Here is a 24094-nt window from a genome sequence, read left to right as displayed (position 1 = left end):
TTTCTGGGTAGGTGAGGAAGCTTGTGTGCTGCTGTAGCTGCCGTCTTCTTACAGTTCTACAGGAAAGTACCAGTTTTGTTATCCAGAAGTAGCAAGGTGGTGTTGACTATTTTGGATTTCCAGTACAATCCTGGTACATGAAGTTAGGTTTGTCTTTGCCTCAAGAAAAAAATTCTTTACACTGGGAAGGAAGTTGCTCTATGGAAAGCATCTCAAGTTAGCTACTCGGTGTTTCTGCTTAGGTGGTCTTAAAATTTAGAAAAATGAAACATAAAACAGAAGCAGTTGGCATAGCAGTAGTCCCACAGAATTGCTCTCATCTGTCACCAGTCTGTCAGATCTGTTTCATTTGGCAGCTGTTTATTCCACACTGCTCTGACCATAGGAGGGGAATTTGGTCCCACACATGGTAATCTGTTTGGAACTCAAAGATGCTGGTAGCTCTCTGATGGCATGGAACAAGGGATCACAATATTTCAGGTGCCAAAACATTGAAATGTATGAACCTTAAGTGGTCTTCTGCTCTAATAATCATTCCACAACAAGTAGAGGGGAGTCTCAGATGCAGAACTAAACTTTGCTGAGAAGCTAATGTGTAGGAAACTGCCTTTCTAGTGTTGTTGAAATGGACTGTGAAGTAAAAGTGACTGTTGTGTTTCCTAGTTGAAATTAACATTGGAGGATCTTGTTGAAGTGTAAATAATCTTATACAGAAGGCACAAAGGAGAGTGAGAATGGATATAATTTTGCTTATCACCAGGATCTTGAATATCCTTGAAGGGAAGGATGTAGCAGTTTCCAGTTAATTCAGATTGTACTTCAGGTCTGTGAGTTTTAATTCCTTTTCCCTGGATCATTATGTAAGACTAGGCTCTTTATAATTAGCTTAATTCCCGATTAGGCTTGTGTGCACTAGATAATGTATTTCCCGAGGCAAAGCATATAAGACTTGTTTGCCCAAATGTCTGTTTTAAAAAAATCCATAGATTGCTGAAGTCTAAAAGTAAAAAAAAAAAAAAAAAAGAAATTTCTTTATAATACAGTAGAATACGACTTAAATTGTATTGAACCAGAGTTTTTTCAGATGCAGAAATCATCTTGTAACTTGCAGGTATTATGCTTCTTGATAAAAGGATTTAATTGTTAGTGTAGTGTAATTTCCAGTAGTAACTGTATATCAAGATTGAGGATGTTTAAGAGAACTTTCTGGGAAAAGTAATGTGTGCCTGACATAATACTGTTAAGTTTTGGATTTATTTTTTTTTGGTTGCAGTGTATTTCAGTGAAACAAATACAATTTAGAATTGAAAAGGTGACACAGTAGTTACAGTTACTAAAACACAGACCAGTATTGCATATCTTTTAATTTAATTATCTCAAGTGTTTTAAGGAATCAGTACAGTTTTCTTGAAGATAATGTTTTGTCTTTCCCTAATTAAGGATAAATGAGCAAGCACCCTTCCTAAAGAACTGAAAGGTCTTCTTTTCAAGTTTAATTTGCAGCACTTGGTGGAGGATTAAAGTAATCTAATTAAATGGCCTCATTTAAATTTTGCAGTCACCTAAGAGATTGTAGACAGATGTGAAATGGGAATTATCCATAAAGCATGAAAGCTAAATTAGCAGCTTTCTAATTTAACTTTTTTAATTTGGAAGATTTCTTTACGAGACTTGAGCCTTTTTGTTAAGAGTTAGGATATCTTTTGGTAGATCTGCAGTACAATGCTTGCTGTGAAGGAATTCATCATGATGTTAAAGGCCATTTTTATGCATGGAATTTTTTTAAGTGTACATTATTGCCTTTATATATTTGACATAAATGATTATGTTTGATATAAAGCATAATGATTTTTTTCATGTGTAAGATACACAGTACACTGTAGGCAAGTTTCTTTTGTATAGGTACAGATGCATGAATGAGATGCTGTGAATGCTTTTCTTAGTCAATGATGTGGGTCATAGTGTTTTTGAGATAAGTCTAACATTAGACAACTAAATCCACATTTGGGCACGTATCATAAATAATGAGTTAAATATTATGCTGTTGCTGGTGGGAAATACTTCTGTTCCTCTTTGTATGCCTAGATGAGGATTATGTCTCAGTGTGTAAGAATTCACTCAGTATTTGAAAACTCTGAGTTTGTGCATTTCTAGATGGAAATGTGCTCTACCAGCTGTAGGATGTGGACTCTGATATTTTCACTACCTCAGGAGCCCCTAAAAAGCCATGGCTCTGAGTGTGTTTCTTTTTGTATCTTTTTAATGTAGATCTACTTCCAGAAGTACAGCTGTGGGGCATCCTATTAATTTACAAAATCCTAAGGGTACTTCAATTTGCATTAATTTAATGGCACTTTGATTTTTATCTTAAGTGTTTCTTAGTGAGGTCTTGCAGCTTGGGGAGTGACTCACTTTAAGGTAATGCTTGCTGTGGTTACACAAGGTATTTTCTGTACCTTGAGTAAGTATAGTGTTACTTGCTGTGTGATGATTCTCATCATGGTTGCTATGGCTTAAAAAAAATTTCATGGTTTTTTTCAGTCCAGCCAGCTGTGTGTAGGTCTGTGAAAAGAGAAATTTGGCTAATAGTTTCAGGGAATAACATATAAACAACTGAAATTCTGTGTCTTTACACCATCATAAGGCCAGTGGTGGAACTGACGAAAATATGAAATAAAGTCAAGCAAAAGCAAGATATCCTTTTACATCTGTCTTGAAAAAACAAACACCTGATTTTGCAAATACAGAATTTAACAAAAGAGTAAAACTTGTCTTAAGATGAAACATTGAAACTTGGAGACTTATCAAGGCCTTATTATCTGAATTACAAGTCTTTAGTAATAGCATTTAGACAAGTTGTTTGTGTTGTGTGGCCAGGCAAAACAACAAACTAAGTGCGTACGAAAGAGTGATACGGGCATAGGCAGTTGTCCAGATGCTAGGATGGGTATGTAGGTGAGTGTGAAAGAAACAAACAGCAGTGTATCAAAGCAAGGAGATGGGAATTCTTAAGGCAAGCGTTTTTTAGGCAAAGATATGTCTGTAAAGCAGATACAGCTTTAGAAAGTGTGATATAAAATTGACCAAAATGACATAAGTTGACATAGAACAAATCCTTATTAAAGCCTGTAATGGAGTTCCTGTATTCTAAATCAGGTGGATGGGAATGAAATTCAAGATGAAAGGGAATGTATGAATGCTATAATTATGTTAGTATCTCATACTTTTGTAGCTAGGGTTATGTATGTATCACTGCACAGAAGTAAAACTTTTGAATTTACTTACTAATCTTATGCAACTGTTGCCCTGCACTTTGTCTTTTACATGAATGAGTAAGGTGATGACCAAAATAGACTACAGTTTCCATACAAAGAGGAAAAAGTGGCTAGGAATTTTCAGCTTGAATTGGGGATATTGGTAAGAAATGGGGGGAAAAAAAAAGCTGTCATGAAAGTAGATGATGAGTGATTATTTTGTATCTCGTAACATAAACATTAGGGAAATCAGAAAAAAAAATATTTTCAAAAAAAGTAGCTTTTAGTGAGATTTTACTTTGGAGTTCTTAAGGTTGTACATTGCTAACCACCAGTTTGTGCCATGGTCTATTTGTGGGATTTTTTTAAATACAAAGCCTTAAGTGTGTAACTTAACAATTGTAACATGGTTGAAAAATTGAGTTTGCTCGAATAAGACTAATGGGGGAAAAAACCCAACTCCTCCTTAAGCTTATCTTATAGATAAAAAGGTAAAAAAAATGTAGTTCATTTAACAAATGAAAGTTGGGGAAGGGAGGTGTGACCCGAGTAGCATTTTACTGCCAAATAGCCGCTAGTGACAGGTATTTCTTTGGTTCCAAAATTTGTATGGGTTACTCTGTATCACCATGGTATAAGTAGGCATGGGAATGTAGTAAACATAGATGCAAATGTATATAAAATTATGTTGTTTAATGTGTGGTTCAGGTCTAATATGCTTTTTTTCTTTTCCTTAGATTCAAGCACCCTTTAAGGACCAATGTGCCCAATAGCTCATGGAAGAAAAAAATCAAATCAGGACATCCTTGGTTTCCAGGCTACCGAAATATGGAACGAAAACTTTAGGAAGCGTTTTGCAACCGATGCCAAATGGGACAGCTGTTGGTTTAGCAGGGAATAATGGTGGCAAAAATTTCGGCAAACACAATGGCACTGTTCGCATGTCTTCCTTTTCTTTCAACTGGAAAAAATCAAATAAATATCAACTTCATGATCAAAATGGGAGAGAGACCGACTCTAAACATAACTGTAATGAAAAATTAATTGATACCGAGAAGTTTTCTCAATCTCAAGGAGCATTGGGTAATGATGAGCTCAGGGTGGGTTTGAACAATACTGCTTCAGTTGCATCAAAAGCAGCAAAGCAAACCAATATGTTTGTATCTTCTACTGAGGAATTAAACCCAAAGTCTTTGCCTGGACTCTCTAGTTCAGCAAAATTTGCCAAAGGTACCCTGTCAGGAAGGACCTCATATTCTGGACTCAATGCTCCAAAATCACATTTAAATGGATTTTATGGAAATAGGCCTGTGGTAGGTTTGCAGAGACCTAGAGCTAATTCCAGTGCCACAAGGACAAGTTCGGGAGAAAGCCTGGCTCAATCTGCAGACAATAGCAAGGCTTTTTCCTGTGAAAAAATGGTAAGGTCACAAAGTTTTTCACATTCCATTCAGAACTCTTTCCTTCCCACTGCATCTTTAACCAGGTCACATTCCTTTAATAAAGCTGTGGATCTTACAAGGCCTTATCATAGTCAAAATCTAGCTGCCAGGACATCTCAGAGGTCAACTTTGTTGTCAAGAAATGCGCGTCAGTTGGATGTACCTAATGGAAATGAACCTATGAAGTATGGATTTACCAGGACCTACTCTAGTGTGTCAGCTCCTTCTTCAAAGAAGCCCCCACTGTCAAATGGATCTGGGTCAGCACCTTCTTTTGGATACAGACTAAGTCGACCTTCTCTACTGAAGCCTACCAGGCAGCGATTTGCTGGAAATACCATTGTGGATGGCAGCAAAAGTACAACTCCTGACACATGCGTTGTGGAGAACTCTGAAATTTCAACAAATATTAGAAGAGCAATTGAGAAAAACAATGTTATAGAGAGCAATGCTCAAAGAACAGAATCTGATGAGGGCCTGCATGAAAGTATGGGAAAACATGGGTCAAAAGTCATGTGTATGAGTGATGATGGAGACGAAATATCCATTTCTTCTTTGTCATCCTCTGAAAAAAATGATTTGAGTGAAGACTTCAGTGATGATTTCATAGATATAGAAGATCCAAACAGAACTATACAAATACAGCAAAAGGAGAGCAACCTTCAAGAGTTAGAGCATGGGAGCATAATGTCCATTGAGCCGTTCACTTCTCTCAAGGAAGGCGGAGGATCTTGCTGTAATACTGATGACTGGCTTGATATAAACGTGTCTGGTAAATACTTTATGTTCTGTTTGAAATTTTAGGTACTAAATCAAGATTCTGTAACTGTTAAGTTGTTTTACATAACTGCCCATTACTTGTGAATTCTGTTGGAATGGAACCTGGCTCTATGCTGGCCCGTGTATTTTCTTACAGTGCTTTTTCTGCACGATAGTTATCTTTCCCAAGCATGACTATGAAGAGCTCTTTTTCTTCAGGCTAAGAATGAATGATACCTCCTTTAACTGCATTTGCTGTATGGTTGTGGGATTCCTCATATCCTTGCTTTGCTATTAATTTCTCTCGACTGGTGATCTTTTAAGAAAATTTCTCCCCCGACCCCTGCCTCTGTAAGCATAGAACAGCTGTAACTGCTTCTATGTAGTCAGAGGTAAGTGTAGGGTATGTAATGAAATCAGTTAAATTATAAATAGGAAAGTCACTTTTTGGAGGGGGCTAGGGATGGTTTTCCATGTCTGTGCTATATTAATTATTTAAAAATTAATGGAAGAGACAGAATATGTTTTTTAAAAGCCATGTTTTTAAGTCTGTGATGGACTTCTTATAGTACATGTTTGTTTTGAGAGAAATTGCAGCTGAAAGCTTGGATCGAAGGATTTACTTTTGGACCCACCTAATACATCAAAAAGATACAGAATTCTAGAAGGTAGCTTTCATAATGGGTGAATTAGTTCTGTGTAAAACGCTAGTTAAGTTGTAATTTGGAAGGGTACTTGGTTGAAGTTAACAAACCAGCTTAAGCTTTTTTCCCCTATAGGCTGAGTGAACAGTACTGTTGAGTGCTTTCAGATATTCCTATTACAGTACAGTTTCAGAAAAGTTAACACACCAGTAATATGCATCTTAACTTTTATTTTTGGAATACTAGATTGGTTTTGGAATCTTAACTATTCCTGTTTTCTTTAAGCAGCAGATGACAACAGTGAAAGCACAAAGCATACTGCTGAGAATGTGGTTTCTCCAGAGGTGAATTACAGAGCTGGGTCCTCTTTTGAGCTTTCTCCATCTGACAGCTCTGATGGCACATATATGTGGGATGAAGAAGGGCTGGAACCTATTGGAAGTGTCCACCCATGTGGAAGTTACGAATCTTCAGAAATGAACAGCATAGTATGTATTTATGTGCATAACTTGCATAATTATAGTGTTTTGAATTTATTGCTTATTAACTGTATTTTAAAACCAGAATTAATTTATGTTTTACTTCATAATTGCTTTTGTTTTTCCTCTGTAGTTGATTGCTTTTTGAAGCTCCTTGTTTAGGAACTGCTGACCTTGGTTAAGCCTTTACGTAGGTTTTTTTTTTTTCCATAGTCTCGAGTTAGAACAGAACAGGTCCTTCCTTATGCAATCTCATGGTGGTGCTCACAAAGAATAAAGGAATTAATTTCTGCAAATGATAGGTTAAATATCACCTACAAATCTCTAAACCTAAGAGTGAAGAAGGGACAAAATAGCTATTGCCTATCTGACTTTTTCCATCATTTTTATACTGTATACATATAAGAGCTTTTTGAACTGAATTTTATTTTGATGTCTGTTTAACCATACAATCTTTAAGGTAGATACCTGACTGTAGCTCACTATAGCAGGACTCTTGTATGTCTCAAATGCAGTACACAAGGTACATAACAACCTTTTTCTTATTGCTGTACTTGTAACTGATTTGCAAGGAACATCATTCAGTCTACAGAATAGATTGGGAGTTGTTTCAGTGCCGTGACCCTCAGCTGAGGTCAGGGATCCAACCTTGGGATTTCCGTGTGCGTGAGGAAAGTACTGTCTCTGTTCTTCAACACTTTTCACTGTTCGTATCCTTTCATCTGAACTGGCTTTTGAATTAAGCAACTTGGATTTCATTAACATGGTACTAACAATCAGAACTTCTAACAAAGAATTTCATATTGTCAGTCATGCTTCATGTGTCCAGGCGTGTTAGATACTGTGTCACCACTGCCCATTTAGTAACATAGATACCAGTTTTGGACTTGGACAGGGTTTGTGGCAACTACTCCAACTTTGATTTCTATTTTTAGTTGAGTTGTCTGCTGTAGCCCAGCAGAGATTTCTCCTGAAAACTGGGCATAGCTATGTAATTATAGTTCTGTGTGTAGCTACATACAAATTCCTGCTATATTTTTGGCTGCTTGTGGTATTCTTTGCTTTCTGCCTTAAATTATGATGCTGGGATGTAGTGCTTAAGAATTTAGAAACAGTTATTAACTTTTCGTGGTAATTGTGGCCAGCTCGGAAAAGCAGTTTAAGACTTTTCCAGTATGAGCTGTGTAGCTTTATTGCTATCTATAGGGGACAAAAATGTTTAATGTAGACCACTGCAAAGACAAACAATCTTTTTTCCAGACGCATGCACGTGCTGGAAGTTTTTAAAATTTGTCCTTGGTAAATTTTAAATGTAGATATTTTTGATACATACATGTAACTTATTGAACAAATGAAAGACATTACTTTCCTATGAATTTGGACTATGTATCTAGGTTTTTGATACATGTGACCTCCATGCATTAATTTGTGTATGTGTATGAATTGATAATCAATGTTCTGATTGACGGAAGCTGTTGTAAGTCTTACAGAGCAGAGGCATATTGGAAGCTTTTGATATTTTTGTTCACTATTCTGGTTTATTTCTTCCTTTATTGAAAGTAAACAGCTTTTAGAGAGGGCTTAAAAATGGGAGTATGATCTTACTACGTTTTCAGGAAATGGAGAAAGGGAGGAGGTTTTAAGACTTCCTGTTGAATCTAGACAGTTGTGGGTTTTCCCACCCACTTTGATTTTTATCTTATTAGTGCTGTTCCAGAATTACAGTGCTTTCTGTACTGTGAATTTTTATCTTAAATGAGAGAAACATCAGTAATACATCTTTACAAGGCAGAAATGTATTTTTCAGTCAGCTTGTTTTTTGAGGGTAAATTGTAGCTGTGAAATGTTTGTTGAATTGCCTTTTACTGGTGGTTTTTTTTTTCCCTGTGCTTATTGTTTTTGTTAGAAAGCATGATATATTTGATTTCTTTACCCTATAGATAAAGCGCTGATCATTTTTAATCTGAAGATGCAGAAGAATTTCTGATACAGTTTTTCATTATTTCTGAAGAATTATGTTCTTGGATAGGTTAATATAAGCTTTGTTCCATGTTTTTCCTTTTCTCTGCAGGCAGTGAGTATAAAGGCAGGTTAAAAAAAATAGAACTGAAGGCATTGAGAATAATTACTGTGATTAGTCAGTGCATCAGATGTTTTGATTGCTGGGAGATACGTGATTAAATTACGTGGCTTCTATCCTGTAGTGTGTCAAGGGTAAAAGCAGTTAATATCTGTGTGTCAAAATCCAATTGATAAGAGTCAGATTTAAGAATTTTGAGTGCTTGAGTTTATGCCAGCCTGACTGCCCTTTGGAATTAGTATTTCCAGGGAAATTTCCAAAGCAGATAGTTGGTTCTGGAGTTTCTGTGGCATCAGACCGGGGTGAGTAGAAACAATGTAGCTGAATAACAACTCTGGTAATTAGATGGTGAGTAATTTGTAGAGTGTAGTGCAAAATTTGTCCTTTTTTAAATTTCCATCTTGCTGTTGTGGTGTTAATCTCTTAAACTGTATCATCCTTAGTATCAACAACAAATACTAAATGCTTTTTGTAAACTTTTTGATAGATGGCGGTCCAGTCCTTATTGGGTACTCTTAGATTAGAAGTGTTTTGACCATCTTTGAAAATGCAGCTTTTTCAGAGGTGATTTTTAACTAGGCTTCTGGAATGGCAACCAGAATAGGAAGACAACAGAAGGAGCTTGCTGGCTACTCGGTCTTTGTATTACTCTTCTGGGAGAAAAGCTGTGAAATCTTTGCTGTTCTCAGTAGACCTTGGTTTTAAGGACAGGAAGGAGTGGGGGTGTAAAACAAATTTGTCCTCTTCTAGGACACTCCTTGTGTTCTTCACTAACTGAGCCAACAGCCGTGGAGAAAATGTACAATCCATTATTGGAGGTTTAAAAGTTACACAAATCTAAACAACCTCTCATATGACGATGCCATGGGGACTTAGAGTTGAGTAGGACATACGTGGGTTTTTTTGAGACCTTGACAGGATGAAAAGCTTTTATTCTCTAAATATAAAACAGAAAATAACTTTTTCCACTGTCCCTACTCTTGTTTCATTTCCAGTTTTGAAGGCTTAACACTGGTTCACATTCTAAGAATTGAGCTCCTTTCAAGTTTTTAAGCATTCATTTTATTGGTATTTCTTACCTCTTTCAACAATTGGTCTTTGCTGAGCACCAAATCAGTGATGCTATTTCTGCTCAGTTCTGTGGGAGAAGACTGATGCTTGGCAGAGCAGTTGTGATGGCTCTGTAAATTAGCAACGTACACAATATCTCTCTATATGTATTCTCACTTAACGTTTAGCTGTACTGTTTGCTGATGTCCTGTGTTTCAGCTACCTACTTTAACACCTAGTTGCTTTACTGTTCCGTGGTAGAAAGCTGCTCAACAACGTGAGGTACAACTTCTCTGTTTTGTTTGTGGGGATTTTTTGTTTGGTTTGGGGTTTTTTGTTTGGTTTTGGTTGTTTGTTGTTTTTCATACAGGCTTCCTCAATTCTATTGCAAGCCAACTTTGGGTCAGGGACCAAGTTCATGGTTATAATTAAAATGTCTCTTTGTTTCACTGCCACTAAGTACTTATATGAGGCTTAGGTTACAATTTTTTTAAAAACAAAAAAGCCTTGCAAACAAAATTAAGAGTTAGATTACAGATAGAAAGAAAAAAAAAATCAAACCAAAAAAACCCCAAAACCAACCAACAAAAAAAACCACCAACAAAAACCCCAGTAGACCTTAATATGGATCTATACATTTGCTGTCTCTAGGTTTGAACTGTGCTCATGATTGCTCTCTTCCCTAAACAAAAAAAAACTTTACAATTTACACAGCCAAGCTGAAACCAAGATTTTTAAGAGGTTTTTGTTCCTATTGATGATTTCTGTTTCATTGGAGGTGGAGACTGCTTGTGTCTATTCAGTTAGCAGCTGAGAGGGTTGGCAGTCCCTCAGCAGAAGTCTGGTGGTTACATGTCTGAAGAACTGAATGTCTGACTTCTACAATGATCTTTAGCTGCTTAGAACTGAAGCCATTTTACTTCAGAGTGCAGGAAACATAAATATTTTTTTTTCCTGTTCCTTGGAATGAGAGCTTGGACTATAGTATATCAACCTTGCTACACTTTTGCTTTCATTAATTTTTGTTGGGGAATACTGTTCAACATACATATAAGCAATGTGCTCTAAAGCATGCATCCTAACTGGAGTCTCATCACTCCTTTGCTTAATAATGTAGTGCTCTTTTGCTGTAGCAATCTTTGAACTGTGTTGTTTTCTCCTGTCCATTGTATTAAGTAGACAGATGAGAAACATAAGCTTTAATGTGTTTGTTCAGAGTCAAGCTTTGAATATTTTTGGAAAGTCAAAGTCCTTTTTTACATTAAGAATGGGATAGATAATAGAGTTGTTATTGCATGTACTGTTCTGAGGTATGTGCTTTTTTTAAAGACACTATGATATTCTAGTGCATAATGGTCTGCCAAGAAGTAAAAATTCAAACTGAAAATTTTCCACTAGCTTTGACTTATTTCTTTAATATTCTAGAGAACAAGTTTTTGTGGTGTGTTTTGTTTTTTAGGTTGTGCTTTTTTTCTTTTAAAGCAATTTCTTTTGGGCACATAGGTTTAGACAGGAAATGTTTGAGTGTTCACTGTATTACCAGGTCAGATCAAGACCCAGTCTTAGAAAAAGACAAAGCGAATCCTCTGACCCCTTTTAACTGTAGACTGTAGTAACAATATAAATGTTTGTGCTATGTTAATTTTTTACTCAAGTAAATAATACCCCTATATATTTTGGGTATATATAGAGTGAGCGTCAATGTAATAATAAGGGTATAGGATTATGGAATAATAGTTGAAATCTGGCTTGAAGAGACAGATGGGTTTTAGCTGCTTTGCTGAGAATTTAATTGCTCTTGGGATGAAATCTGGATCTCACTGGAATGAATCTGTTCCGTCATTTATTGAGGAGTGGCCACAATTTTAGCCGGAAAGTGAAATTTTTGTCATCTTCCTAGGTAATTTTAGAAATCTCATAAGATTTTTTTTTTTGTTATTTTTTTCCCTTTGTGATTGAAACTTGGAAAATTCTGAATTAGTTTTTGAGACTGGGCAGAATACTTTTTGATTCGAGACGCACAGGTACTCACAGTGAGGTATGCTGAAATACACTCTGCTTATTAGAGAAAGAGAAAATAAGCTTGCAGAAACAGCATTGTTTAGTTCAATCACTAATTATTAACAGTAATTTAGTTATTTACAAGTAATTTAGTGTTAATTACCTTAATTTTGTAAATAATTGTCAAAATGATTTTACAAGTAAGCTTTAAACAAGTAATTTATTATATGCATTCAGACTTCTAATGAGTATGTTTCTAATACATTTACTTCTGTAGAGTGAAGTGTTCTAGGTATTGTCTTCTACCTCGCTTCCTTTCTTTAGTTGTACATTCTCTTCTCAGGTTAATGCCAAAGCTGTAGTTCTTGTTCTATGAGAAGCTGGGCTTTTTAAATTTTGGAGTAGTTTGTTACAGCTGTAATAAAAATATAAGTGCAAGTTAGCTTAAGATAATGTAAAAGTATGGAACAGAACAACTATTCAGATATATAAGATTGCTTTTAAAGTATTATTTGGGAGACTCTTATGAAGTGTGAATCCTTTAGAGGTTACCATTTGAGATAAGGTATCTCTCGCCTAGTGTGGGGTTTTTTTTTTGATAGAACTATGTAATACTATGACAGAAGTGCTGTAATTACTTTGGAAACAGTACAGTTCTAATTTCAAACAAGTAAATATTGAGTTTCCATACTGTGCTAGCAGCACTGTGTAGCTATTGGAAACATTTTCAGCACAAAGTCTTTCTAAATTAAAAGCAATGTTTACAGACTGGAACACAATTTAAGTACTATACTGAAATGAGTTGCATTCTTAAGAAAAATTTCTTAAGTGGTAGTGATTGATTTATTGATGCATTCAGTATTGAGCATTCAGAAGGTCTTGGTCTTGTGCTTAATTTTCATCCATTTAACAGGGTGTAGTGAAACTAAGTATGTATCTTTTCTTGACACAGATATTTCTGTTTTTGCTGTAACTCTAAAAAGAGTATCTTTGAAATGAGCCTTCAGGTGCAAGCTAGTTACAGGAAGCACACATAAAAAGCAGTTTCCATCTAATGAGCTAGTTGAAATTTTACTTTTTTTCTGCTTTTCATGTTGCAAGTGAAGTGTCTTAAGATTTTAAGACCGTGAAGGTAAATGTAAAAAAAGTTAAACTGCTTTGATGAAAAATTTGCCTTTTCATATTAAAGAATATATATACATGTAATTTTATTATTGAGACAAAGATCTTTAAATTTATTTATATTTTCATGGTATCTTTATGTAAACCATGACTGAAACCTCAAGATTTCTAACATCTAAGGCTTTTTTCTCAACGTTCATATATATGCTTTTCTGTCTGCAAGTTGATACTCAGATTCTCCATTAGCGAAGATGTTCAGGTCAGGAAAGACTTGCACGCCATTCACCTCTTTCTATTCTTCCCAGTAAGGAACAGAATCAATTGAATATTTCTGTTCAGTGATGGATTGAGTGTACTTGCTAGTAGTATAGAAAATAGCTCGATGATCTATGAGTAAAGAGATCCCAATTGCTCATCTGCCACACTTTGTAACCTTGAGTGAGTCTTACGGACTCTTATTTGTCGCTTCTTAGAATGATGGATGAATTGAAAATGAATAGTAATACTTGGTGTTATCATCAGTATTTATTACTTTGATATATTTGTCCCTTGTGCTCAAATTTAGATACTTCAAGAGGAAGGATTTCTTATGATTTCTTTCCAGCTTATCACAGCTCTAACTTAAGCAGTGCAGAAAAGTGCTGACATGACTTTTTCTTAGACCCCGTCCCATTCCTCTCTCACAAATATGGAGTCTTTCTTCAGAGCACGTCTTCCTTTATTATTTTCACATGTTTTATGTTCTCTAAGCTTTTGTTTGGCTGATTGATGTGCAATAGAGGAACTGTAGTTGAGCTGGCTTTCTGTTTTAATGGAAGGAAACAATGAGTAAAGTTAGAACATCAAAAATGCGAAAGCAAATGCCTTGCTACTTTGTTAGCTATTAGCAATGGTGTTGATTGAAACTTATAATTTGCAGCCAATTGAGAGTTCATTTCAGAACAATATTTCCTGATCTGTTCTGTAAGAAAGTACGTGCCTCTATTCTTCAAAGGTTAAATGAGTAAGTTTTCATATATGTGACTACGTGGGAGTTGCCTGTTACGTTGCTGAAGCAGCACTGCTTTTCTGGATTGTATTCCATAAGCCTGACTTTCATTGGCAGTTCTTTTTTTATCCAAGCTGAATAAGATCTTCTGAAATAGATTAAAATCTTTGTCTCAAATCTTAACGTGGTTCAGCAAAGAACAATACAGATCTTTCTCAAAGCAGAGGACATCATTGAAAAACACACGTATTTTTTTTTGACAGTCTGTACTCAGATTAACAGTGTTGATGACTAATTGCATTGCCTTCTTTGTTATAATATGTGTCTTTTGGCTAACAAAAGGTTACGTTAATATAGAGAATTAATTGCATTTTGAGTGCCTATGATAATTCTTCAAACTAGTTTATGTACTATGGGCACTTCCTTAAGAAAGGTCTGAATTTGTTCTGTGCCTGAAACCAAAGGATGGTTTGCCCTCTGTCAGGCCATTCGGACTTGAATTAATTACAACATTAATAAAGACACAATTTTAATTTGTGGTGTTTTTTTAAAAAAATTATTTCTTTGTTAGAGAAGTTGGCATGCTGACAGCTAATTGAAGACTTGCTACATGAATCTAGATGCTCAGTACTTCAGTGCAGAGGTGAGGCTGAATGGAAGGTGTTATTCCTGTGGTATAACAATATTAAGCATAATGACCCTGATCTTGTCATACCTATATTAATTTTGACTTTGAGGTAGCTGGTCCTTCTTTGGTACCTAAAGATGCTGCCTAACAAGCCTGTGAGATCCCAGACATTTTAGCCTTTCTTGCTGCTGCTGAGTTTATCTGGTCAGTGTTGCAATGTAACTGGACCACAGAGGAGGAAACTAGGCAATCTCGATAGCTTTCTGAATAGATACTAGAATTCATTAGTATGTCAGAGTAACGGCATTCTGTGTGAGAATGCAGTACTAGTGTAGGGGTGATTTTATCTACTTATTAACTAGAAAGTATTCAAACAAACCAAATTGTAAAAGCACTTCAGAAATAACCTCATGCAGATATGTAGATCTGTATGGGCAACAATTGAGATTCTAAGTGGCATATCTGTCTAATCAGATGTGGGCGCACTGTAGAAGACAAAAAATATGTGCATCTTCTAGGGAGTGACCAAGAACAAACCCAGAGGGTGTTGGATACTTGGCAATTTGTGTTGTACCTCCTAATATATTTCCCTCTGTGTCCATCATACTGGAGACTGTTTATGGACCAAGCTGTAGAGCATGTAGCATTGCTAATGTGGAATAGCAGTGTGGAATTCTATATTTTCTGCTTCCGTTCAGAGAATTTTCATTTGTTGTATTTATCACCAAAGGAATCCTGTCCTACAGGACAGATTGAATAATTCATTTGTCCTTCACACTTCTTTGCCTGATAGCCTGATGTTTGGGTTTGTAGGCTAATATTTTTCTCAGCAAGAGACATTGGAGTAGCTCAGGAAGTCTTCTGTGGGATTTTTAGCTTCTAGTAATGCGTTTTAGAAAATGGCAAACAACATGTCTAATTTTTCTGTGTGATATAAAAGGATTTTTTTTGGCAGTATATTATCTTGGTAAGCTGCCGTTTCTGCTTAGGATCTCCAGGTCAAAGAGCTTTGTCTTACTCTGTTTTTTCTAAAAGTGGCTCAAACTTCCCACTCAGAAATAGTGATTGTGGAACTGGAATCCAATACAGATGTCAGCCTTGAGAGGTGTTTTTCATTGGCATGCATCTGTGTGCCACTTCACCAAGCTGGTGTTGCTGGTAACCTCTGCTTAAGGTTGTGTCAGAGTTCCATGCACTTTTGTCCCCGTGTCTTCATGCTGTGTTCCATCTGGCAAGAATGATGCTGGCTCACTTGAATTGTATTGTTCTAACTCCATAGCTTTCATTTGGTCAATATAATATTTCTCCAATATTACAAATCTAGAAGTCTCTGGCATTTCTTTTTCATATTCTTAGTTTCTAAAAAAAATTCAGTTATGCCCAAAAATGTTTATTTGGAAAATCATTAGATTACATGTTTCTGATTTCAAAGTCTCAAAAGTCAGTGTTGCCTTTTTGCATTTAGTCTCCACTATAAATATATAATATTTGTGGACATACTAAATTTGTAGGAGAGTATCCTTAATTAACACTTCCGCAGTTAAGTTTTTAGTAGAAAATAGTGTAACTGCTATGTAAAACTCAATCGATATTCTTATTTGTCTTAATACAGAACTAAAAGTACAAACTTGCTTCTCCGTGTTCTGTTAGCGTGGTTCCTCAGCCGTGCTTTCAGGGGAGTTTGCTGGCAGACAGTTTTCTGCTCATGGCAGAGAAAGGAAATGTCATTGAAGTAGAGACCATGGTTTCAGAGATGCTGCCTTCAGAGTGAAAATAGCCACTCTCTACCTTCCCACCACTGCTCTAGTCTTCAGCTTCAGAGCTTAACTCTTGCAGCAGTGGGAGGTAGTGAGAAATTGAACTGCTTAATGAAATAGCTTCTGTCTGTGCCTTGTGTGATGTACGTGTCCCTGCTGTCAAATATTATTAAGAGGTTATATGACTATATTACAGTGCACAAACCTCTTGTGATGTTGGTTTGAGAGGCATGACATTTTGTGAACAAGCTTTTATGGCAAATTACCTTTTTTCCTTTGGGATGGGAAAGCATATATACTTTTGAGAGCTGCTTGATTCAGAACTGACACAGTAAATCTTCTCATGCTCTTTTGGCTGGTCAAATCAAGTAAGGCAACTTCACTTGTACTCCTTTGTTTCATTTGTGGTAGCCATTAGTGCTTTGAATTTGTATGGCAGAGAGAGGGAGAGAGAGCAGCAGCTGATGTGGTGCTGGTAGAAATTGGCACTTTAATTTCATAAGCTTGTAAATTACTTTTCCTGCGTGAGTTGGTAACTGCATACCCAGTGTTCCTTTTCAATTTTTTTTTTTATTCTACCAAGTAGCATCGCTCTTCAATGACAGGACTTCAGAATTATTCTAGTTTATATCAGCTAATGGTATTGCTGAGTTTCTAAGTCTCATATGTTTTTTTTCCTTACTTCTAGGAAAACTTCAAACACAGTGATCAGGTAAACACGTGCCCAAAGAGAACAATAGTCTTGGAGTATTTTTCGAAGCTATCAGTACAAACAAGAGAAGCAATTAAAAAAAAATATGTAAAAGAAATTGAGACATACATCTAACTGGGTTTCTGGACGTTTTACAGATAACTTGATTAAAAACACCTAGACTGGCACACAGTTTCTTCTTGCATTGCTTTTTTACCTAAAATTGTGTCCTAGTAAGTTATAGGAACATTGGTGTTGAATTTTTTTCCAAATTATTTTTCTGTTGCGAAGCATCAGAAATTTAGGGCAGGGGCAGTGTCTTATACAAGCTGGGCTCCATTGTTTTTGTAATACGCACAGCTTTGGTCTCTCTGGATTAAATGTGTACACCAAGTTTAAGTCTCGCTCTCCCCACAGCTCTAAATATGGGATGCACTTTAGCTTGTTTTCAAGAGAAGTTAACGTTGCGTTTGGGGCGTATTGATACCACGTGCAATCTGATACCACCATATAACTCTAATTGTCATCCTCTTTGAGACTGGAAATTTAACAAAGTGTCTTTTTTTCCAAATACAGGATGGTTCAGAGTAAACAGCAATTCTGTGTTTTTGTGTTTGTAGTTCACATTGTTGAAATGTGGATGATGTAGTGAGAGTGTCCTTCTGTAACAGTGCAAGTAAGGGACAGGACGCTTCCTGTGTTGTTAGCAGTTCATTTAGAGGGTGGTCAAAATAGAATTACTCAAAACTAGCTGGGAGGTATTTGAGGATTGTTTTCTTTTCAGTTAGAAACAAGTATATTAAGCTGACTGTAAGAATAGAACGCATTAATGCTGTGTAGTAAGTCCTGTTCAGATTATGCCAAAAATCTAGCTAGGGTAAAATTAAAACTTTTTATGCGGGGGGAAACTTAATTGATTTCCTCGTAGCAGCCCTGGCCATGGTGTTCCTCTGAATTTTGAGGTTATGGTTTGGTTCCTTTCTCAACTGGGAGGTATTTGAAGCCTCCCTATTTTTCTTTAAGCTGAACCTCACACTGTTAATGCAAGTGCAAGTCAGTGGAGTAAGAATCATTCATAATTATTTTTGCCAGTTAAGAGTGCCCATATAATTTCATATTGCTTTATAGTGTAAAACACTCCATTATGTGTAGGCAGACGAACTGTGAACTTTTCTGAAAACAGGCTGGAAGCAATAATTAGAAGGGACTGCTTTTCCTCAGCCTCTGCTACTCCTGTGGTATTATTTATGCTTACTGCTAATGGCTTTCTACTACTGTCCTCTCCAGTAAATCAGAAACTTTCTACTGAAAAGCATCTGCCTACTTGGAAAAAAAAATAAAACATTCTTAAAGTTTTCCAGAATTCTGCAGGAAGATGGGCAGAATGCTTCCCTTCCCGTTCAGTTTCTTTTTTGTCAGTTCCTTACCAGAGGCTAGATGGCAGTCGAGGAGTGCTTTTTGTGGCTGTGGGATTTAGCTTGTGCTGCGTGTTTAGAAAGTGCTGTTGCTTATGGATTGGTCACATCTCAACAGAATGGTTAATATTTTTGGTTTTCCTCTTCCTTCATCATGCTATTGAATTTCAGGTTTCTTACCAAGAAGCATAGCTGCTTCTTGAGATACGGTGGGTAATAACTTAACCTAGTAATTATTTCCTATCTACTTTCAATAAACCTAGTTGGAAGATATAATACCTCTCAAAATATTTTCAAGAATAATAAAGACTGTTATAGCTAATAATTAAACATAAAATGTCTTGGATTTTCAGAACAAAGTTCTTGTTGCATTTGTTGTCACAGCAACCCTCCTTTACTAAGCATGAACAAAATGATGACATAATTATTTGGTTGTTGGGCTTAATTATCTTCAATGTGACTTGCAATGTACAGTGTTTAAAATAGTTCCCTTCCTATTCTGTTTTTGGTACCCTGCAGAGTTCTATCCTTTCTGTTCCCTGGGTGGTTTCCTCTGTTCTTACACCGTTGTTTGCAGCAGGGTTTTTTTTCTTCTTCAGCCCTGTACTTCAGCATGTGCCTTCCTGGCTGCCCGCTGTCTTCTCGAAGTGAAAAGAAGTCTTTTTCTTCTGTCTCCATTTTCTGCCTTCACTTAACTTAAGTTCTTATTTAACGCTGACTTTTTAGAGATTTGTATTGAATTCCTATTTATTTATCTCTTCTCCGTCTGGGATGTTGTCAAATGCTGAAAATAACATTGAAAAAGACCCTGGAAGTCTCTTTCTCTACTGTCAGCCTTGGATTGTATTTGAGTTACTTTTGTGGTTATCCTGTAGTTGCCCTCCAAATGACTGATATACTAGGTCTTTTCAGTATTTGTTTTCAAAAGTTACTTCCTTCTTTTCATTCTTCAAGTATGAAAAGAAATGACACTTCGCTAATTTCTGTATGACCCTCAAACTCTTCACTTCACTTGTTTGGACAGATTCATCCTTAGTTCTCTCCCTTTACTAATGCTTATCTTCTACTTGTTGAACTTTTTTGAGGTCTTTTTTCCATCTTTTTTTCCTCTCAGTACCTTTTTTTGAAATGGAAAATCTAAAATCTTTAGCATCTTGCCAGAAGAGATGCAGCATATGTAGCTGCATAGAAAATTATGTGAAAATGTCTGTGGAATTTCATGCATCTAAAGCTGCTAGTTTTTCTGAGCATAAAGCACATCAAGATTTTATTTGTAAAAGAATGTTTGAAATAAGAAACAGTGATGCTCTTATAGTATAGCATAAGACTTGTAACACGCTTTGACACTGCAGTGATATTAATCACTTTCAGATACAAAATAGTATAGTTTCTTCCCATTTCAGCTGTTAAAGCATATAGACTATTATAAACACAGCATACTGTTGTTCTTCCAAACTTATGCCTACTCACTGCAATGATCCCTACTTTCAGTCAGGTGAATGAACTTGTGTAGACAATAAAAAGCATTCTGTTTTGAAAGTTCAACCACGTGTTGATTGTAGTGTTTAAATGTCATACCAGAAGCATCCAGCTGGGAGATCTTAACAACTGCAGAGACAGGACTACTAATGAGAAAATAGCAGTACGTTTCACCTGGAACACTCTGATGCCTTAATACTTTTTTTGTGTTAGCTACAGATCACCCAAGGAGAATCAATCTGAATAACTAATATAAGGGTTTAAAAGAGTGTTCTTTATATTAACTTTAGATTTCTTTTTAGGTATTTCTGCCATACTGGCAGGATTATTAATTATTTTTTTTAAATAAAAATATGTGGATACACTGTTGTATATATTGAAAATGTAACCTGAGAAAAACAGTGTTAGAACTGAAAGAAGTCTAGTGTATATTTTTATATATGAGGAAGAGATAACTTTACACAGTTTTCTATTGATACTTTTTGTCAACAAGAATTCAAATTGTGGAGGAATGATTGAAAAGGCTTTAGTTGTCCTTCTCCCTTAGGTTTTTGGAGATTTGCCCTTTTGATGCATCACAGTTACACCTTCCAGTTTAGACAAAGGTTCAGTTCGAGAGTAGGGGTTTTTTTTGATGTTCTAAGGAGACATACCCAGGTTTCTCCTCGGAAAAGCAGTCTGAAAGCTGTCATTTTATGATATTTTTCAGTTGTCCAGCAGTAGCATCCTATGAATTAACTTCTATTTAATGTTTTTGTAATCTTCATGCTCTTTTTAATACTTTTTCCCAGTATATCCTAGAAGCTTGGTATCTTGTAGCTGTCCTAGTTTAATTTTTCTCCCCAAAGTGGTGATACTCATCCTTTAATATTTTTTTTCTTGAAACTTTTACGGAGTTGTAATCTTTTGTATTAAATGATTGTGCATTGCTCAACTGGTCTTTTTTGAGCAAGAAAGTAAAAGATAAAGAAACCATGCATATAGGCTTAAAAGAATCAAAATGTAGAGCAAATCAAACTGAATAAATTTGTATGAGTTTTTGATTCAAGTAATCACTATGGAATACTTGAAGTGCATGAGAGCTTTTACTTCCTTTTTCCACTGACTTCAGAAGTGCATTATTATTATTGGAAGCAAGACCTAACTTACTAAACGAGTAACAAAAATAATTGGTTATTTTCTTTTAACAGCCTGCTTTCTAAAAGTAAAACAAATGAGTGAGGTCTGAGATCTTGAACAGTGGGAGAAGGTAAAACATTGCTGCTATTATTCACCAGCAGCTCGTGACTACCTCAATGCAATTGCTTTCCAAGCAAGACAGCATACTTGGGCATGGGTACTGAACTGGTAGTTAGAGTTCAGGCTCTTCTCAGTTTTCTGAACACTCTCCAGAATGATTTGGTTGAGGGTTGCTTATCTGGAATATTTCTGCACTAAACCCAGTGCCTGACTTCTGCTTTTTTTTTTTTTTTTAATTCCAGTGTAATATACGTTGTGTCGTAAGCTTTCACTGGTCTACATCTTTTGCATTCCATAGGGAGGAATCAAAACTTAGACCTCTATCCTTCTTCTGGTTTGGGCACATTCTAATTTATTTTGATTTGCATTATAGACTTAGCTCAAGAAATGGAAAAGCTGGGAATCAGGCCTCTTGCCTAGGTCTAGCTGTTAAGCTAAATTGAACTTAAGTTGGTGGACTGAAAAATACTGCTCTTCAGTGGAAGCTTATGATGTATATAGCATGAGGAATTTTTAGAAACTGATCTCTTTAAAAAGAATATTTTGCTACACCATTTTGTTATGATGGACATGAATTTATATTGAACTTGTTCAGCTTCAGCAAAAGTAGCTGCTGTATGGTACCCCAGTTTTCAAAGCATTGGGTTTAAGAACTTAATATTTTGTTACATCTCTTGAGAAGTAAATTATGAACTTTACACATCCAACAGATTAGGCAAAAAACCCAAGCTGTTGTAGGTGAGCTGTGAGTGTATGCTTGATTAACCATTGGTAAGACATAGCACTTGAGGGCAATCACTATAGAAAGAATTTGCAGAACATTGAAGTAAACTTGCTAAATGTGGTGTAACTATTCACCAGCCTTACCCTTGCCTTTGTTTTTAGTCTTTTTCCCATCTCCTTACACGGTATGAGTGTTCCCTGCTGTTGGACTTGTCAGCTTATTCAGTTCTTATACCAGTAGTAGTCCTAGATCATCTATTTCTCACCTAATGCTTTTCCTGTAGTATTGCATCAAGAGAACAAAGCACTGCTGCCTGTGTTCAGCTGAAAAACTTTCTGGAGGGAGAGCCTGGGGACATTGTAGTTTGACTTGGGATTTCAGTCCCAAACTTAATCTCTTTCTAGGTTGTACCGTCTTGAAAACCTGGTGCTAAATCAGCCTTGTGAAGTTACATGCCACTTTTAATATGCATTATTCTTTTTAACTATACAAAAAAATTAAGATTCTTCTCTTACTGTAACTTAATAATTGCTGAAACATAATATTCTGTAGGGTTGTAGTTGATGCACCTTCAAAGAATTTTTTTTATTTCCTGTTCTGATTGAGTTTGTTGCCCAGAATCACTTCATGATGATGATGATGTCTGTTAAGTACACATTATTAACAGTGTTGCTGGCGCATACATTGTAATGAGCTTCAGTTCATTATACAGTAGTAACAATGGAGGCCAGTAAATAAAGGTTCTATATGCACTAATGTGATGAAGCCTGAACTTTATCTTACAGGTATTTCAAGATGACGTTGCTGACGTCTACTTTGATATTATGTTTCTCAAGTAGAGAGCACTGGGAAATTCTCAAAGTGAACTCACACGTGGCCCAGCTATTACAAAGACTTCATACTCACAGTTGTGTTTCCTAGCATGGAGTTCCCTCAGGGTGGTGCAGAAATGTGTAATTAGGGAAACATAATAAATGTGCTGTTGACAGAAAAGTATGTTGGGCATCCCAAATGCTGACCTTCTCTGACATCATTAAACTTCTGAAATTTTGATACAAAGATAGTGAAGTGGCTTATTAGGTTTATTAGTTGGCACTCTGACATACTACGTTTTTATATTGTGATTTTTTTAATGCTTTTGCACAGCAATGACAATTGTTTTCAACTTCCTTATGTATTTGTGGCCACTGTTTGTAATTTATTTGTCATGCTCATTATGTTTCTTGCAGTAGAATAAAATAAGGCTTTTTTGTACTAACTTGGAAGATCAAAGCATGGCATAGAAACAATGTATCAACTAACAAACCAAAGCTAGCTCGCAAACACACCTATGTTTTGCAGAATTGTTTAAAAAAATAAATGTTAGTTAAAAATCTTATAGTTTCTGGAAAAATGTAAATTAATAGAAACAAACCAAAGAAATATATACAGGCAGTTTGTTCCTACCAAATATTAAATCCACATTTCCTTTAAATGGCTTCCAATTCTCTGTGAAGTTTTTTCATAGTTCGTTTTATTATTATACACAATGCCTTGATATGTGGGTTTTTCTGTTTTTTTCCTGGAGATAATTAGTATATTTAAACAAAATTATTCAGGTAGAACTTGAAAATATAACAAAAACAGGTGGTTCTGCCTCAAATATTCAATCTTTCCTTTATATGGTTAATGTTTTGGATGGTGCATATTAACTATTTTCATCTCATACTCTCCCTCCTAAGTCAGTAAGTAAATTTCGCTGTGGAAATGTAGAGTGTTTAATGTTCTATATAAAAAAAAAAAACCCCAAAACCCCACGAAAATATACTTGGCTCTTTTCATGATTTTTAATAAAATACATTAGTCCTTTGTGAACACTATAGGAAGACTGCTGAAGAACAGTTGGAGCAACAGTTTGGATAAATGTGTAATAATGTTCTTCCTCTTCACCTACAAATCTCTGATAAAGCAAATGGTATCCAGCAAAGGGATAGCTCTCCAAGTGAATATTGTTTTGCACCGTATTGACAATCTGTATGCAAGTATTCACTTAAGTATTTAATGATCACTTTATCGAGTAAGAAATAATTAGTAAAACACTTATTTTACTTAGTATTTGGTACATTTTTCAATATTGGTCTCATGAATCATCTTTAGGTATAGCTGTTAAACTGAAGAAAAATCTGCATTTCTGCCCTTAGAAAGGAGGCAGTTGTGAAGGGTCAGAGCCTGATCTTGGTCCTTAACACTATGGCCTCTGTTTTTGGGATATGGGAAAGCAGAGCTCACAAGTTCGAGCTGTATAACCATCAACAGTATCCTTAGACCTACTTTGTGTTATCATGACTTCGTATTAATAAGTT

At 35.8% G+C, this 24094-nt stretch overlaps 1 protein-coding gene across 5 annotated transcripts in view; it reads left to right on the top strand.

Moving 5' to 3' along the window:
• CCSER2 (coiled-coil serine rich protein 2) overlaps nucleotides 1–24094 on the top strand; it is a 69642-nt gene that overhangs the window by 9913 nt on the left and 35635 nt on the right. For all 5 annotated transcript variants that reach the window (XM_014940496.1, XM_014940497.1, XM_014940499.1 and 2 more), the window contains exons 2-3: nucleotides 3992–5468; nucleotides 6388–6587. In XM_014940496.1, the coding sequence (XP_014795982.1) occupies nucleotides 4031–5468; nucleotides 6388–6587 (1638 nt within the window). In that variant the 5' untranslated portion in view covers nucleotides 3992–4030. The remainder of the gene's footprint in view (nucleotides 1–3991; nucleotides 5469–6387; nucleotides 6588–24094) is intronic.

Source organism: Calidris pugnax, unplaced genomic scaffold (genome assembly GCF_001431845.1).
Source record: "Calidris pugnax isolate Ruff unplaced genomic scaffold, ASM143184v1 scaffold39, whole genome shotgun sequence".
Taxonomy (NCBI): domain Eukaryota; kingdom Metazoa; phylum Chordata; class Aves; order Charadriiformes; family Scolopacidae; genus Calidris; species Calidris pugnax.
Note: the sequence above shows the minus strand (reverse complement) of the source record. Positions and strands in the feature narration are given on the sequence as shown.